The sequence below is a fragment of the Manacus candei genome, unplaced genomic scaffold, assembly GCF_025592945.1.
Source record: "Manacus candei isolate 608988 ecotype Guabito, Panama unplaced genomic scaffold, ASM2559294v1 h1tg000023l, whole genome shotgun sequence".
In the NCBI taxonomy this organism is placed as follows: Eukaryota; Metazoa; Chordata; class Aves; order Passeriformes; family Pipridae; genus Manacus; species Manacus candei.
The window spans coordinates 2,428,004-2,446,280 of record NW_026138071.1 but is presented as its reverse complement, the minus strand read 5'-3'; the positions used below and the strand labels follow the sequence as shown (position 1 = coordinate 2,446,280).

Genomic DNA, 18,277 nt, shown 5'->3' with positions numbered 1-18,277 from the left:
ACAAGTAACTGTACCAATTAACAGAAGCCTGAAGTGTAACTGAGAAACAAAACCCTGCAGCTTTCAGCTGACTTTTTTTACTTGAGAAGACATTACACAGGCAACTAAGAACCAAATTACTTACAGTCTGTTACTGGTTAGGAGGGATTTTATGAGTGTACTGAGAACACAGCTGCAGTAACAAAAAGCCATGAAGTACTTAAGGTATCAGCCTTTAAGAAAGCTGGTAAAGAACTATTTAATAGTTTCTGTGCTCTCCTACATAATCATACAAACAGCAGTTTAGGACATTATCTGATGTAAGCACAGTTTTTTAACTATCTGGAGAAGGGTATTCCCCAGGGAAGGGAAGGCAGGAGCCCCCAGTGCTGTGCCCACTCATTTCAATTAGTGTACACATCAACTGGATGAAAAGTTTTCCCCAAATGCATCTTTTTCCCATCCAAAAAACATTTTGATGAATTTTAAGGTGCTGGGGTGAATTTTAAGGAGACGAGAACTGGGTGTTTCTATTTGCAGATCCAGTATCTCTGACACAACTGACGTCTGATCTCCTCACTAGCCAGATGCAGCTAAAATAAAACAGAGACACTTAACCAGTGAAACAGTGTTTAATATAGTTAAATTACTTAAATAGATTTCAATTTCCATGGGAAATCATAACTGTATCCATTTTTGCAAGATCCAGAGTAAAGAGTGTGTGAATACCCCTTGAAATGATCATGACACACTGTCAACAATCACAGCTAGAGATACTGGGGACTTGAAATTTCATTGACAACACAACTTCATAAGATGAATCAAAAGTTAAGAAGACTGCAGACTTTTGGAAAGCAGAAAGCAAACCTAAAACCGAGTGTATGGCATGAAGGTAATGAAACTCAGTGAGGGGGCAAGAGGGATGGAAGGTGGAGGAGGGGGAGAAAGGCATAACAGCATGATGCAACTTAAGTATTTTGCAAACCAGGAAAGATGTAAAGGAGCAAAAGTATAGTACAAGGGCAGACTTGGCAGTTTTACAGAAGTCAATATACTATACTTTTCAGAGATGTTTCCTAGTGGAAGGGAAAAGGAAAGGGGCGATGCCATTTAAGCTCATGTTTAAATGGCTTAATGCTCGGGTCATGCTCGGCAATATAGCAAATTAATTAAGACAGGCCCATGGATTTTCACTTAATCTCATTGTCAAGTAGGAAAAAATAAACCACCACCACCATAGTGCAATCATTAAGCTGTTAGTACTATAATAATGCTGCCCTGAGAAGAGTGAAAAAGAACTTTATTAAATGTCAAAAGATTGGAGTAATTTTTAGTGCTAGCCAAATTCAATATCAAAACTTTACCCTCATAGAATATAAAAAATATAGCTTTTTTAAATTATTTTCTTTTTTTAATAAAATATCAAGGGATTTTTCTTTAATAGTTAGAAAAGGTACATAAATGATAACAGTGAACTATTCATAAACCCCCCCACTAGTGATAAAGATGCCCAGCACAGTTTCAATGGCACTGTATTTTAAGGTCGACCACCTCATATACACCCTTGCCATCATAATCTTTTTTGAAGATCACCTAATTACTGAAAATGGAAAATCTGTGACAGTTTAAATAAGTGCTTACTACAAGAAAGTCAACTCGATGCTGCAGCACATAGTTCCTTGTAGTGTTCAAATGGCAGTTACAATATCAGACAACTCGCAGATCAGCAGGATTCTGTTAAGACCATCTACGAAAAACAATTTTTTAAAAATAAAAGTTCAAATGAGCTTTTTTTTTTTTTTTTTTCTCATAAGAGCTCCTGTTAAGAGTTAGAAGATTTGGTTAGAGCTCTTTTTGACATGTTTGATACCGTCTCAGTAGCTAAAACTCAAAGGTCCTGGTTCCACTGGGAAGCCGCCACCCTCCGCTTGAATGCTGCATGGAACAACTGTGTGACTACCGTGGGTTTTTTCCTCTTCTTTGGGGTTGTAGATTTTTCTGGATTTTCATTTTAGAATGCATCTGATTCAGCCTGGAAACTCACCTGTTTGTTGTTGGTTGATTGTATAGTTATAATCTGAAAACTGCCAAGTCTGTGTTCAGAGTATTATGCAGAAAAAAATTACACAAAAGTCTACAGGTTATATACACCTCCCCCCACACCTTGGTGTGGACAGCCTGCCTTCTAATTTATATATAATTTACAAAATATAGAATTTGGTATATCTGTTAGATCTCCATGTTTTCAATATTACAAAATAAAAAATACAAAAAAACCCACAACAAATTTCAGGGGAGCTCCCCCCCACAAAATGTCTCTTGTTTACATCTAGTCTTTCCCATGTAAACTGATAGATACCAAAGAAGAGCACAGACGACTTTTTAATAAATATGGTTGTAGAGCCATCTTCCTTTATCTTGATCTTCCCCTCGTCAGGTGTGCCAGCCCCCCTCAGAAGAGCAGTCATTTAGCCATGTAGAAGAAGGGAAAAGAGGGGGCCAAGGCTATAATGTCTTTTCACACTAAAACATTACCAATGCCCTTCTGAAAGGCCTTTTTGTGTGCTGCAACAGTGGGTGTCAGTTTTGAAAGCCCATTCAAAACAGCTAATAAAAGCACAGTGGTACACTTCAAATAGCTGGCAGTATGGGATGGAAACATTATGGGAGTGCAAATCCATTCCAAAGTAATGCTTTGTAGTGAATCATACATTCCTTCAACCAAGTAAATGTTGTGTTGCATCGATAAATACTTAAATAGCTTCTTACATCATCCTGTGGTAGCAGCCTTTTTAAAAAATTCCAAATTCATGTCTTATCTGTGAACTCTGTAGTACACATCTTTGGTCGACTTAGCACTCAGCCAGGAGCAACTCCAAGGTGGTTTCTTTCACTTGCCTTTCGTGATGGGAGGCCAAAGAGTTTGCTGATACCAGCTCTAGAGTCACGGTGTGAAGTCTCAACTGCGCCACGTCTTCAGCTGCACTGCCACAAAAATGATTCTTCTCCAATTCACAATCCTGGGTAATGCAAAATCTGTCTTTGCGTGACGCTGCAGTTGGTGCTAACTAATGGGAGGCCCTTCATTTAGAAAGTAGGTGGTCATTTCTCCTTTGCCTTTGACCTTTATGACCCCTCGGTATTCCAGCTGATAGTTGTTGGCTGCTAAAACCTGGTACATGTCCGTGGTTACCTGCAGAATAAACAAAAGTAAACAGATGCTTGCCATGTCTTCCATACAGTCTTTTCATTTGCTTTTGGAGTAATCCATGGACAAAATTAAAGAAGGATCAACTATTTTGTTCCTAAGTCAATCGATGTTTGCATAGCAATCCCTAACTAAAAGGTTGGCACAAGTTGCTGAAGAAACACAACCTTTAGAACCTGAGAAACAGTAGAAGTCTCACACAGTACACAGCTGGGGAGGACTACATGTTTTAAGGAAGTCACAGGATAAAATGAAACAAATGAGTCACATTTTTAAAAAGACACCAGTCATTTCAGTCTACTCAGATGCATTCATTATATGACTGGTGTGGTAGTAGGAGAACAAGTTAAACTTATTAAAAAGTCCTAAAAAATGTGGTAGAAGTTACACAGTGGATGTACAGCTTAGAAGGAATCAGGGTATTGTTTTTATGAAGAAGGTAGAGGGCAATGAGGCAGACTGATTGAATGGAATACTCTAGCCAGCATCCAAATTCTCTTTGCAGATGCCAGTCAATAACAATCCTTTGTTCTGCAGAATAACATAAGCTTAAACACCAGATTTCCTGAGATGATATTTATTTAATTGTTACAATGTATTTTCTCACCCTTTTCCAGGTGGCTTTAAGTATTTCCATTTCTGACTTCCTATTGTTGCAACATTGCTGTGTTGATTTGCTTAAGTAGAATGAAAATTGTCCACAGACCATCTTGTAGGGAAACTTAAAGAGTGTTGAATAAATACCAATCCAGTTAACTGACAGTCACAGAAACAGCATGGTTGCCCCTCCTGGGTTTTACATCAGTTAGTTACTCTATTTTTATAACCCTTCAATACTTTCCCAAGGAATGACACTTGTTACTGTGGACATTGGCTCAGCAAAAGCAGGACAGGGGAACTGAATCACTGGAAAGGTCACGTCTGAAGGCCAAGGAGATGTGTGATTACCAGACAGTTTCCATTAACCCCTTAAACCATCCTCTTTAGTTATATATCCCTATCCTGCTGATACCTGGACCCTTGCTGGCCTCACACCACACATAGCACTGTGAGCAGCAAAGTGAATTACAGAAATACATATCTGAATCAAGCCCTTGGAAAATAAATCCTCCTACTGTCACAGGCAGCCAAACAGCACATGGGAGCAAGGATCAGAGCAGGACTGTGCTCACAGTGCCAATGAGGCACATGGGGAAGGATGCTCAGCTCAACACTTCCACCCAGAACTAAACTGCAAGTTTTTGACTAAAGGTTGCACTGTTGCTCACGATTAAAAGACAAAACTTGCCGGTTCCACCAGCATTCCTTAGGTGGCTTTTCTTTCAGTTATGTTTAAGTAAATGTATGGCATAAAGGAATAAAATGAAACTGAAATTCCAATTCTAATTAAGTTTCAAAACACATAACTGACACAGGGCTGACTGTGTAAGTTTTCCAGTGGATGCCTTACCTGGATCCTGTCAGGCACACCTGTACTGTCCATTCGGCTGGCTACATTCACTGTGTTGCCCCAAATGTCATACTGGGGTTTGCGGGCTCCTATCACCCCAGCTACAACAGGACCAATATTGAGGCCTGGAAGGAGAGGAGAAATCCACTCAGATCCACATGAGGCAAGTTATTATTCAGACAATAAAAAGACATCCTGAGGTTCATCGGTTCTAGCTGTGCTTTAACCCTGACGTAAAGCTACAGCCAAACTGTGGGGAAAGAAATGCTTAAAAAAAAGTTGGCTTCTTTGATTCATTATGCCTACCTGACTGGCAGCTCAGTCTGGATCTGCTCAACCCAGAGCTACTTTCCAGTACCAAATAACAGGATAAGGTTTATTTTCCATCTGGCTAACAAGCAAACAGCTCACCTGGAAATCAGCACACACCTGCTGCAATGCTGAGGGCCTGCAAGGCAGCAGCCCGTATGCCTTCCAGAACAAACTACACACTTGACAACCTCACATTTTTTTCTCCTTTTTTGTTGCTTTTTATTCCCTGACTTGAAAGACAGTTTAATATCCAAGAATGGCAGAGCTGGAACCATGGGGGGTGTGGGCAGGATAGACATCAAAGGCAAAAATGAGCTCAACCACCACGTGAGACTGTGCTGCAGTAAGAGCTACTCTCCACCAAGGCCAGCTTCCTAACTGCTCCTAATTCTCCTGGGAGCTTCAGTAATAATGGTGCTATACCATAAAAAAACCTGCTGTGATGTTGCACAGAGGTCAAAGTGGTCACCAGGCACAAGACAATTCACATCACTGTACAGCTAAGGTAAGATCTATGGTTTTAACTCTCCATAAAACCCCCAGCTCAGAATGACTACTACGAACAAGGAATCCTGTGAACACAGGGACATTACCTATCTTCATCTGGAAGTTGTTGAATGAATGTTCATTAATGTATTTCATTTGGTCCATTAACCTCATGGCAAAATCAGCCAGAGCTTTGATATGTGTCTTCCCTTCCTTGTCATAAGTGGAGTCGTTGAGGCCTGACGCCGCCATGTAGGTACTGCCAATGGTCTTGATCTTCTCCAGCTGCCGAAATTGGTCCTCACTTATTATCTGTTTGACAAGAGCAAAATAAGCAAATAAACCTGGACAAACATAGAGATGCTGGTAATGTCCCTGCCACATGCCTTGCCTTGATACAAGAACTAAAAAGTACTGGACAGAGCCTCCACTACTGAAGGAATAGGAAGAAATAGGGATTAGATATTCAGAGGTGCAACACAGGAATAGAGGGGATTTTAATGTGGAAAAAAAATAAAACTAAAGACTTCTAGAGCAAGGAGATGGCAAGCATGGCACAAGGATTTGAAACACCACCTTCCTTCAGGAGCTCAGCAAAGCCCAACTAAACTCATTGATTCAGTTCACTCTGTCCACCCAGATTTTCCATGACTTACTTCATCAAAATCAGCAATGATCTCATTGAGCAGCCTCAGACACTCCACCCCTTCGTTGTTGGCTTCCAGCTCCACGTAAAACTCGGAGAAGTTGCTTATGGAGGCGAACATGACAGCCACACACTCACAAGACTGGTAGTACAGTTCATCGTTTCGCCGCTCCTGAGCCAAGAAATGGGCTGCCACATCCTTCGGCAAAATGTTGTGGAGGAGGCGTCTGTTATAGGCCTGCAGCTCCTCCATCTCTTCTTTCTCTTCAGTGGCCTAGTTTAGGAGGGAGAGACAGTGCTTACTCCTTTGGTAACTGCTCTGGGGAGGGGAAAAAAGCTGAAACTGAACTTGGAGGGAGGACACAAACAGAGGAAGAGGGGAAAGCTGCACAGGAGGGCAGAACCAGCGAGATGCAGAAACTTGTGTTTTGTGGTGGAAGGTGGTCCATCTCTTCATGTGCACACAAGTATGTAAAAGCAGGCACAGAATACTGCCAGAACCAGCGTTGTTGTATTTCTGGTCCCTGAACTGGGTAATCACTCAGCTCACCCCTTCCATTGCTTTACCATTTATAAATGAGGATAACAATGTTTATCTGCTTCCCAAGGAGCTTTAATTAATTGTTGCTTCCTCAATGCCTTGTACTCAAACCACAAAGACCTATAATTAGAATGATGCTCTGCCACCCAGAAGGTAAAAAATCTATACAAAACCTGCAGTCCTGTGGCTCTCTAGCCCCAGCATCACTTGTGGGCACAAGAACTGAAAACATTAACAGTGAACCCAGAGACAGGAGCACAGTGTGGTATTATCCACAGTGTGTTGGTTATCCAGTGCTGCTGCCTGGGGTCTAATGAAGGCTGGACATCGAGCCAGTTCCCACTGCTTAACAGGAAAGTCAATGAAAATGCAAATGTGAATCTTTCACACCCCTGAACACAGCAAACTAAAGCTCACTGAACTCTGTGAAGCAATTCAGCAGTGAATATGAGCTTCCCATATTTACAAATTGTGTTATATTACAGGTTCCTGCAGCAGTAACAGCTCAGTTGCTCATTAATCTCGACCTTCAGATCTATAACCCTTTACTGTGGGGACCATCCAAAGTGCATTTACAAGGAAACAAAGGGTTGAAGTAAATAACTGGGATAAGAAGCACAGGGTATGCAAAGTACCAAAGAAGAGCAGAGCATTATTAGCATGCCCAGTTATAAACCAGATCCAGATTAAATTCAAAGGCACTTTATAACACTCCTCAACTCAACAGTGAATAGCTCAGTAGTTCTATATTAATGCCAATGACTGTGTGATCCTCCAACAAAGCCAACACCCACTAACCTGAAGCTTCCAGAGGAAATCAAGCCTTGCAGTGGATTCCACTTGCTGGGCATGCAAATACAGTGCCAGGACAAAGACAGTAATGATGACAGGGGTCACAATCTTCAGCGCCACTCGTGTCATCACTGGGGAGCTGCAGCCAAGGAAAGAGCAGAACTTCCCAGTTAGTGGAGGAACACAGCTTTGCCACACTCTGCAGTTCCCACTTCAAGGCTAACCAGCCTCAAGAAAAGGCTTTTTTTCTTTCCCCTCAAAGCCCGTGTTGGTAAAGGGACAAACAGTACCTGCAAAAAGTTGGGGACTTTGGCTCATGGGTGCTGGTTTCTAAAGGAGAACTTGGAAATTGGAAATGTTATCCAACTCCTTAGGAAGGGTTATCATCAATACAAAAGCCACTTTTTGGAGAATGGCCATACACTCTCAGTGTGGCAACACCGAAATGCTGACAGCTCCTCACTGTGTCTCCTGCACTGGCTTCCCCAGCCTCCCAGCTCTGGAAGTCTGGAACTGTTCTGCACTTGCAGCTTTTATAATTAGTCACTTCTTAATGGCCTTTGTTTTGTAAGTGTTTTATAAGCTGAAATGGGCACTAAGGCACATTCCTATCCCTTCTGACAAGCAGGCTAATAGAAACTGTCAAGTATGAATTATAGAGTTATACAGTGTGAAAACATTATTTTGATAAAATCTTTGATTTGTATTACAAACAAATGCTATAAGATGCTCTATAGAGAAAGCTGACATAAGTCCCACAGGAAAGAGGATGCTCTGAGAGTAGCTATACACACAAAAGAGTAATACTTAGCCCACTTAGGCCATTTGCACTGTGTTGTACCAGCTCACAGCAATGCATAGTCGAATACCAGACACTGCTGGGGTGAGTTAACATGCTGATATTGCACCTTGTGAACAGAAAATACCTACCAACAAAAACTCATAAAAACATTTAATGCCAAAGTGACTCACCATGACAATGTATTGTTTGCAGAGACGCTGAAAAAAAGCACAAACACAAGGTTAGAAGAGGGACTCCCTGCAGCGCTCGCTCTTCTGCACATCATTGCACAGCACCTCTGCAGTGTGGCACCTCTAACACTGTGTGGGGCTACAGCCCTTTTTAAAGCACAGAACTACTAAAAGATGGGAGGGGGAGGAGAAAAACAGGCTTCTGAGTGAGCTACACTCAAAAATCCAGAGCGATGGTGCGACATGGTTAATGTGATTAAAATACCTAAGAAGCATTAAGAGTGAAAGAATCATTTGGGATTTTAATATCAGTGTGGGATGCTTGGCAAATGCCTGTGCATCCATCACTACTTCATTAGGTCAGACTGGAAAATTTGACCTAAGGAAGAAAGCTTTGCACTAATACCTTGTGAGGCATAGCTCCTCTCTTCTCCATTTACTGTGGCAGGGAGATGTGTTTAATTCCTTTAACTCTAGTCCTGCTCCCTTCTTCTGCAAGTTCCTCACCATCAGTGTTGTGCCCAGCTCTGGGTACCACACACAAGTGCACATTCCTATTACCATTCACTACACTGCAAAGAACTTTGAAGCAGAGCTTCTGGGGAAGATGGAGGGTGTGCTTTTTGACAGTGAAAGGATGGAATGGAGCTTTCTGGTAGGTAGCAGCTGTCTGAGCTCCTGATTGATTGCTTAATGCTGCTGCGTTTCTTCTCAAGTGTGGGTGGAGTATTAGGTGGCTGAGAACCACGTACAAGCACCTTTTAAAACACCATTTGAATGGAAAGAAGGAGATCAGTGCTAAAATTACTGTACTGTCATTGATGCAGTTGAAACTTTTCAGGCTATTAACATGCTACATGTTTAGCTTGAGAATCTCACAGCTCTCTAGAGAGCTTCAGGCCACAGTTTTCTGGGGTTGGTGGGAACCTCACTGCAGAATCAGAGATAGAAATCATCAGAATCAAAATAGCCAAGGGGGCCTAACTGGACATAACATCAAAAAATAAAAGCATAGTGACTCTCTAACCCTGTTTGTTCCAAGACATTTTCTGCAGTTCTGAGCATGTAATTTCTTCTGACATGGATTATGCACCTCACTGTTGTCTTGCACACAACCTACTGCATGGCCTCTTGGCCAGATCCAGCACTGAACATGTGTGCTTGGACACAGACCCAGTTTGAAATGCCTGGGGGCTCCCACATTAAAGGTTGGATCTAGCTGGGGCTGGAGACACTTCCCACATGCAGCATGATTCCCCTGCTCCCCTAAATCACTGTCTGGACAAGGATGACTCACTGCCCCCCATTATCACTCTGTCTTATGACAGGAGCAGGGCAGATCAGACCCTTAGTACAGGGGCTGCCAGTTCACTGAGTGTGTTACTCTTGCTCTAAAATCTTCAGCAGAGACTATGAAATGCAGCAAACCCTGTATTTACAATGACATTTTGGATAACTGAAGATGCCCAGTGCAAGCAATACTGGTGTTACATTGTAGGTTGTTCCCCCATGGAACAGACATTTCCAGTAGCAGATGGCTCTTTAATTACTGGAAGGTAACAGAGAGAAGCTTGCTAAACACACTCCTGCTCAAGTTAAGTGCACATTTTTAGCAGGAAAGGCAGTTCATTCTGGGAACAGCTCCCATAGGACAGGAACATCTCACAGCCATGACGGCAAGGACAGACAGCTCTCTAAATCACAAAGCACAGCTTCAACAGAATTGATGGGCTTGATGAACAAATCACCAGGCAAAACTCTTTGGGCTTCGCTGTGCAGGAACTCAACTTAGAAGACCACATTGGTCCATCATATCTTTAAAACCAATTCATTAGTTTTATCTTCTGCATAGAGAAAAGGCAACATGATAATATCTCTGTGCATCCAGTTCCACTTCATGTGTCACAGCACTGGTGTGTCGCTGCAGTCAAGTCTAGCAAGTCCCAGTGTGCTATAATCAGCCTTTTAGCTGGTTGCATGCTGGGTTGGTTTGTACACAGAAGTGTGAAGTGACATCTGCATCACTTCTAATTAGTCAGAGCACCATAATGGCTGCAGAGCAGACAGTAATTATGTAGCTACAATGGGCACCCAATTAAAGTAGTATGAGGTCATGGTGGCCTTTTATTTTTTTTTTTTTAGTATCAGCTGGACAATAAGGTTCATCTCTGAACTATGTGCTACATGCTGAGCTCCCATTTCCCACAACACGCAAATAGGTTACCAGACACTGGGGCAATAAATAGCCATCCAAGGAGCTTTTTGGACAAAACAAAGTGTCCTGGTTTCCACTGGAATAGAGTTAAATTTCTTCCTAGCTGGTGTAATGCTGTGCTTTGGATTCAGTATGAGAATAATGTCGATAACACACTGATGTCTTACGTGTCGCTAAGTAGTGTTGATACTAAGTTGATACTAAGGACTTTTCAGCTTCTCAAGCCCCACCAGGCTGGAGGGTCAGACGATGTTTGGAGGGGACAGAGCTGGGACAGCTGACCCTGCTGGCCAAAGGGATATCCCATACCTACCATATGGCATCATGCTCAGCATGTGAACTGGTGAGAAATCTGGCCAGGAGCTGCTGCTCAGGAACTGGCTGGGCATTGGTCAGCAAGTGGTGAGAAGTTGCACTGTGCATCACTTGTTTTGTCTATTCTAACTATTTTATTATTATCATCATTATTACTACTATTATTATTTTCTTTCTTTTATGTCTCATTAAAGTGTCTTTATCTCAACCCACAAGTTTTCTCACTTTTACCCTTCTGATTCTCTCCCCCATCCCACCGCAGGGCAGTGAGTGAGTGGCTGTGTGGGACTGAGTTGCAGCCGGGGTTAAACCATGACACAAATACCATTTAGTGAGAGATAATACAGCATCACAGAAAGCTATTTCTGGGAAAACATGCTAACCTTCTCCACTTTATTACTGACATTTTGATTGTGAAGTGATGTAAATTATACTTCCAAGTGCTGTAATTTCGCTTAGTGCTTGAATTACAAGAATGAAATTATATTTTGAGATATAAAATGCTTTTTTTTTTCACTAATTGTGTTAGAAAATGCTAAATAGCTTCTGCTGATGGAACACACAATATCTGAATAAAAAGGAAGGAAACCTCATTCTCCCTATACCTCCCCACAGAAAGCTCCATGGGGTTTCCCACCTAATTTCTTTCACTAATGGCAGCAAAAGCTATACATCCATTAATTGGGCATACAGGAATCACAGAATCATGGAACGTTCATGTGAAGGACAGAAGTAACCAGGTGCATCTGGCTTGAAAGGGTTAATGACCATCAAGAAATTTGAGCAACTACACAAACCATTTCCTAACACCCAAGACAGCAGTGGGAAGGGCCATAGGAATCTTCTCAACCACCCTCCTGTCCAAGGCAGGAGCAACAACAGCAATCATCCTTGACGAACAGTTCACCTAAATTGCCATAATTTGATTGACTCACATTCAAGTACAATTGTTGCCCACAAGGGGAAACCATCAAAACAAGGACTTAACAACACAACTCCCAGCAAGAAACAAAACTTGTGGAGCAGGGTGGGTTTGTGGATGTGCCAAACTTCCCCCCCTGGTGTGACCTTGAGGAGAGGGGTAACCATGTCAGTGGAAGGAGGCTGCCACCATGATTAATGTGTGACCTGCTGATCACAAACTACCTTTCCTAAGTAAAAGGGCAACTGTCTACTCCCACTTAGCCCCAGGCCCTTCTGCTGGGAACTGTGCTGAGCCCAGCTGTGATACTGGCTTTTCAAATGCAGATATGCGTCCAGCAGCAACTGGCAGGAGATCACTGGCCAAACATCAAACACCACCATTCCACCACCCCAAGCTGGGTTTGATATATCGTGGTGGTTTATTATCACATCCCTGAGCCAATTTAAGTTTGTTGGAGGACTTTTTTTTTCTTTTTTGGGAAATGACATTTCTATATTAGGACTGTAATACCAGAAGAAGTTAGAATGACTAACTACAGCTCCCAATTTCTGGAAAAAAAGAAATACAGATCCACTCTGATTCCAGTTACATTCTGTTATTATTAGATAGTTCATTAGTCAATTCCCACATTAAAAAGGTCTTAAAGGGAACAGTACTCTCTAGCTCTTCAGAAGGGGAGAGTAGTACTGGCAAAGCCTTTAGCTTACAGCCATGCCCTCTCCGGTACCATGCCCTTCCCTTGCTTGCACCACAGCCTTGGCACTCCCATCCACTTAATGCCACACTGAAATCACTGGGTGAAAGAAATGAAGATTTCAGAAGTGAAAGGCACTTACTAGGTGTTAGCTGTAACCAGGAGATCTGCATTGTCAAAAAGGTTGACCCCTGGCACTTCCACAATGAGAACATATATAAATTCAATGATTAACATAAGGATCAATTTTCCAATACAGCTGATCTGAAGGAACACAGAGCAGGCCAGGAGACTCAATAAGACACTGTAGGTAAAATACTGTATAAAGACAAAAAGGGGGAAAAAAAAACAGAAGAGAGATGAGTGTCAGCTGGATAAATCAAAACTGAAAACAAAGGAAACTAAACAGAGGGATAGAAAGGGATTGGGAGTTATGTAGTTGAGCTGACGAAACATGTAAACCTGGGTCTGTCTGTGGGATTCTCCCATGTTACAGAAGTTAAAACTGAATGGATGGAGAGGAAAACTGTGGCATTCTTCTTCGGGTGTTATGTGCTTTACACTGAAGAGCACAGGGCTCGCAGCTGTACACCCAAGGTTGTGACGTAGGTTTGCCCTGGACACGGGTACTGAATTAGCAGAAAGAATCACCCAGTTATGCTGGAATAATTTGTACTTTAAGGCCAAATTCTGAACTCAAATTTGTGAATCTTTGACTGTATCTTTGATTTGTGTATCTTTGTGCAACACCCAGGACCAAGGGTTATTAGCAACTGACATACCAGGACAGATACCCACTTGAGGCCAATGGGAAAGTACTGTCACTGTTGAAGTGACACACTGACTACATTGGCAGGAAACAGGCTGGACAAACACACTGATGCCCATCACCATGATTATTTTTCCTGCCAGCAGTTTCAGATATGTATGTGTGTAATACTGGAGAACCTCTGCCACACCTGGTGGGGCAGCAGCTTCTGTCAACCAGAGGGCTGAGTGTTTACCATGCCAGTGCTCTCAAATGTGATTGCAGGCTGAGGGTGCTCATCACCTTCCTGCTATCAAATCTGTGAAGATTTAAGCTTCCACTCTGTCTGGACAGGCCTATTTCTGGCAAAAAACCCCCTGTATCATATGCCTTAGGCAATCCATCCTTTCAGTTAAAAGCAAGCCCTAGCTGAAGTAGAAATATGCTTATGTTCTGAGCTCATTTATTAATAGTCATTGCCGATATATTAAATTAGAGAAAATAACTTGTACAGCTTGTACTCGACTCTTCAGCTTCTAGAGAACGAGTGGATGTTCCCTGTGACTGAGGGGTAGGATCCCACCATCTCCTAAACGCGCACTGGGAGCAACAGGCACCACCTGTACCAGATCCAACATGTGCCCTGCAGAGCACAGGGGAGGGACTCCTCACTTCCTACCCCACTGACTTGCAGGACCTGGCTCGAGGCTGCCATAGCAACCCCAGCACGCAAAAGGATTGTTCCTCATGGCTTAAAGTCCCTCTCTGTCCTGAACCAACACTCCTTACAAGTTCAGGATGGGCACAGACTGTTTCTAGTTCTCTGCTGTGCCAGGTTTTGCACCTGGTTCTTTCTGCAGACGCACTAAAGCCTCTGCAAATTTTAAAGTCACAGTAATGGTGGTCTCAGAAACCCCACTGAATCAAATATGGATCACATTCCTGTGAGGTTAAATGGAAATACGTTCAGTGGGACACTTGGACATCTGGATGATAACGGATCTGCCATAAATCTGTCAGGTCCCCATGACCTTGACATAAATTCTGTCCCCATCCTAGACAGATTTTTTCCTTTTCAATTTCCAGTAGACAACACATGTAGCAGTCATGACCTAAAAACTCAGAGAAAGATCTTGACTAGCTATGCAAAAAGAATTTTTTTTTTTGGCAAAGTATTCTACTAGTGTGTAAAATATATTGGGGTTGGGTTGTTTGTTTGTTTGGTGTTTTTTTTTTTTCTTTCTTCCCATTAGAAGCATTCTTTTTTTTTAACAAGATGTTCTGAAGAAGTAGGAATTGCATTTACAAATTGAAGCAGACCACTATCTGGGTTGCCAACCTGTCTGAGGCCAGTACCTACTATACCTTTTGAAAGAATATATAAGAAAAGTTTTTCATCAGAACATAAAACAATGGAGAGAACTGTCTATGACTAGACATTGATTTTCAGGGAACTGATTTTCAAGTGAAATGGAGCACCCGCAAACTCCTTTGAAAGGACTTGCACTCTTCATGCCATTAAGGACCTCATGGAGAAAGGCCATTTCTCTTGCTACAGGCAGGATCCAACACTTAGAAAAGCCTACTGATTATTCAGCCCTAAAGGAACTTAAACATCAATGTGGACTCATGATAATAACTTCAGACACTAAAGTTTGAGTGTAGTAGCCTGTGCCAGTTCTAAAATGTCAGTCAGGAGCAACTTCCTTTCCTCAGAATCACTGAGATTTGTCACACAGGTTTTACAGCCTTTTTCCAGACCACCCTCTGAAGCCCATTTTTCCACAATACCTCTGGAAAGTTGCAGTTGGGCAAAGGACTGTCACAGAATCCCTGCAATGTGCCCAGGCTGTAGTTGGAAGTCAGGTTGCTGATAAGGCATATGTCCACCCGGTCAGGAGTGATGTTGTATTCAGCAGCCATGCAGCTGGCAAGATCCACAGTGCTGCACATGAACTGGAAAAAAAGACAGTATTAAGCTCTACAGCACTGATAAGGAAAAGAAAACAAAATAGCTTGTATCAATTAAAAAACCCCTTGGAAATGACTGTAGCAATGTGTAAAATACGCAACATGAAATCATCAGCTTATGTTTTACTGCACGCACAATGGCTATGTTTTTTCTCTCCCAAAATGTTAATTAAAAAAATCCAGGCTGTGCACTCCAGAAAGCTAGTTGCATGCTCAACTTTAGGTACAGCTTTATGTAGGGAGGCTCACAGGCAGAGGGGCTGTAGATATTACACACAGAAAAATATCCTGCTGTCTGTGATAGGGCCCTGCTCTGTTGCTCTCTTTCTGCTGATGGGAATTTCTGAGCTGATAACTTTCCCCTGGCATGTCTAAAGCTTCTGCTGGGGGTCTTTCTACAGGGAAGACTTCAGCAGCAAGGTTTAAAGGCTTTGTTGTGCTGAGGAAGCAGCAGAGGCCCATTCTGATCTCCCCCGTGTGCTGCTCCGTTTGTCCATTTTGCTGATGTTCACACTAAGCAGTTCATGAATGCAAAGAATCACACATTATGCAAAAAACCCAAGCTCTAATTTCTGCATGGTGCTCAGCAGCCCACACCAGTTCTTTGCAGGTGACAATGGGGGAAGGCAGTGAGGGGGCCAATGCCACTAGTGCCTCCCATTCAAGTAGCTCAACAGAGCATAGAATTGTTCCTAAATCTCCACTGTGTATATAGGGATGCTGAGGCAAGAGCAATCAGTGGTCTGATTTTCAGGTGTTCAAGCCTCTTTGTGCCAGTGCAAATCAGCACTGCCCCACTGGGGCCAGAGCTGAGAGGAGCAGAGGGCCATGTGAAGTCTTTGTAGCTGCCTCCAAGCTCAGAGCTTAAACCCTGGCCCATTTTACCTGCTCTTTCCCTTTGTCTTAAAAAATGAAATAGATGTATACAGAGTAGGGAATATTCAAGTGGTTTCCTTAAAACACATTCAGACTTAAAGCCATTTGTAGAAGTGAGAAGCCAGCAGCTGCAGGGCCCCAGAGAACAGCCTGTCTTTCTCTGAGCCTGAAATCAGCACAGCCAGACCACCTTGGCTCCAAAAGTGCAACTTAAAGCAAAATCATCACTGTCCCCATTAGGTGACCCCTGCACTTGGAGCAGGATGCAGCACTATGCAGAGGCTGGCAGGATCACATAAAACTCAGTGGTTTTAAGGGTCACTAGGCTGCAGAGCACCAATAAGAAAACCATGCAGAACTGAGTGAATCAAAAGGAATTAATGGCCATACCATGTTGACAAAGGCAGATAGAAAAACCAGGATAATGGCAAAGACTCCAACTAAGGTACTATTGGTCCTGGATTGTACAATCTTCTTAGAAAGAGTCTGGAGAGGAACTGGGAAAAGCTGCATGTGGGAAAAAAAAATATGATTAAATAAACAAGTAAAACCATTATTTTACAGTTTACAACCTGTATTTGAGCTGCCCACATACTTCAGCATGGGTCTGTGTGGATGCTGCACAGAGTGGAGGATGGTGATGGGGGATGTGGGACAAGGGCGAGCAGAGACGTGACTGCCTCGTGGCAGCAGGCCCAGTTGGCTGACCAAATCTACTTAGGCCTTCCTAATGGAGTGATGGCTCCTGAGCCCAGATAGCATGGCTTGCAGGGCTGTGCTCATCCTGTCGTGAGAATCAAACCACAAGCCATCTGTAGCTGAAATAGCCAGGAGCTCAAGCTTGGAAATTACTGGAGCAAAAATTAAAATAAGCACAAATGAATATATACACATGTCATATCCCTTAGATCACAGGGACATATCGTGGGACTTTCTGGTGCCATTTCAGACACAGACTGTTAAACAGCCCTGGCAAGCCTTGTGATCTGTCAGACCCTCGGCGAAAGGCGCTGCAGAAATCAGCTGGCCTCGGCTGGTCTGTGGCACTGAGCACCACACTCACATGGGGCTAAAAATAACCACGGGTGAGGGTGATCACAGAGCTCCCCCAGCCAGACTGTCCCAGTGACTCACCACCAGCAGAGCTGGAAGCTTTCTGTTAATGGCTAATGAGTGCCGGCCGCCAGCGAGCTCCACTTTAGGTGTTGCATCGTATTCTGGGCAGAAACTGCCTGTGTGTTAAAGCGGAGACTAACCCAGCACCCTCTGCAGCAAGGATCACCCCTCAGCATGGTGTGATCACCCCTGCATTGCGCTGGCTACAAGAGAGTCCAGGAGACAGAAAAACCAACCCTTTCTCTTCATGTGCCACCACTGTGCCAGTGGAAGCTCGGGGCTGGAGCAATGTGAGACGGACGCCGGGAAACCCTCGTGCACTGACTCGCTCCTGTGTGATATTGTCATCCCCGCAGTGCCCTGCCCCTCCACACCATCCTGCCAGGGCAGAGGGGATCTGCCCAGGACTGCCAAAGCTTTTTCCAGAAGCCAACTCTCCCATCCCTTACTCACCGCATGAATAACCGAGCCACTAGAGGGTATTTTTAGAGACACAAAGAAACCAGCAGCGCACCGCCACGGCACTGCAATTTAACTATGACTAATGTTTCTATTAAAAGTCTTGCTTTTCCCTTTTATCCTTCACTCTTACATCTTTGGAGATGCAACATTTTGTCAGTGCTGTGCTTCCCACACAGCAGCCCTACAATGTAATTACCAAGCGTTGGAGCGGCCAGAGCGCTGATTAGCTGGTGGCTTTTGCAGAAGGAGGGAGAGGTTGAGACAAGAGTTTTGAAAGGGCTGATTTCACCTGCTAGCAGCACACACACAAAAATCCAGCTAACTCCAGGTGAGAGGAGAGGGCAAGGCTCTGTGGGGGACTGGAGGAAATGGGAAAGTGGGGTTGTGGCTTATTTACACTGAATGAGGATTGATTGAAATTCATTGAAAGCTTATGCAATCCTTCAGGGTCAGTGGCAACCACTGCAAATCAAAGGGAAATATCTCTCTTTCAGAAATAAACCTTGCTGATATAAAAGTCCTCTGTCGATAAGCCATGAACCAAAATATCTCTTTGCCCTACCACGTCC

The 18,277-nt window shown here is 43.2% G+C and overlaps 1 protein-coding gene across 2 annotated transcripts in view; it reads right to left on the bottom strand.

Moving 5' to 3' along the window:
* Positions 1–595: 595 nt before the first annotated feature.
* Positions 596–18,277, bottom strand: part of ADCY5 (adenylate cyclase 5) — a 208,438-nt gene continuing 190,756 nt past the window's right edge. For both annotated transcript variants that reach the window (XM_051787547.1, XM_051787548.1), the window contains 9 exons: positions 16,521–16,637; positions 15,075–15,239; positions 12,678–12,853; positions 8,387–8,413; positions 7,421–7,553; positions 6,092–6,355; positions 5,543–5,747; positions 4,638–4,762; positions 596–3,172 (listed from right to left, as the gene is read on the bottom strand). In XM_051787547.1, coding sequence (XP_051643507.1) covers positions 3,044–3,172; positions 4,638–4,762; positions 5,543–5,747; positions 6,092–6,355; positions 7,421–7,553; positions 8,387–8,413; positions 12,678–12,853; positions 15,075–15,239; positions 16,521–16,637 — 1,341 coding nt within the window. In that variant the 3' untranslated portion in view covers positions 596–3,043. The remainder of the gene's footprint in view (positions 3,173–4,637; positions 4,763–5,542; positions 5,748–6,091; positions 6,356–7,420; positions 7,554–8,386; positions 8,414–12,677; positions 12,854–15,074; positions 15,240–16,520; positions 16,638–18,277) is intronic.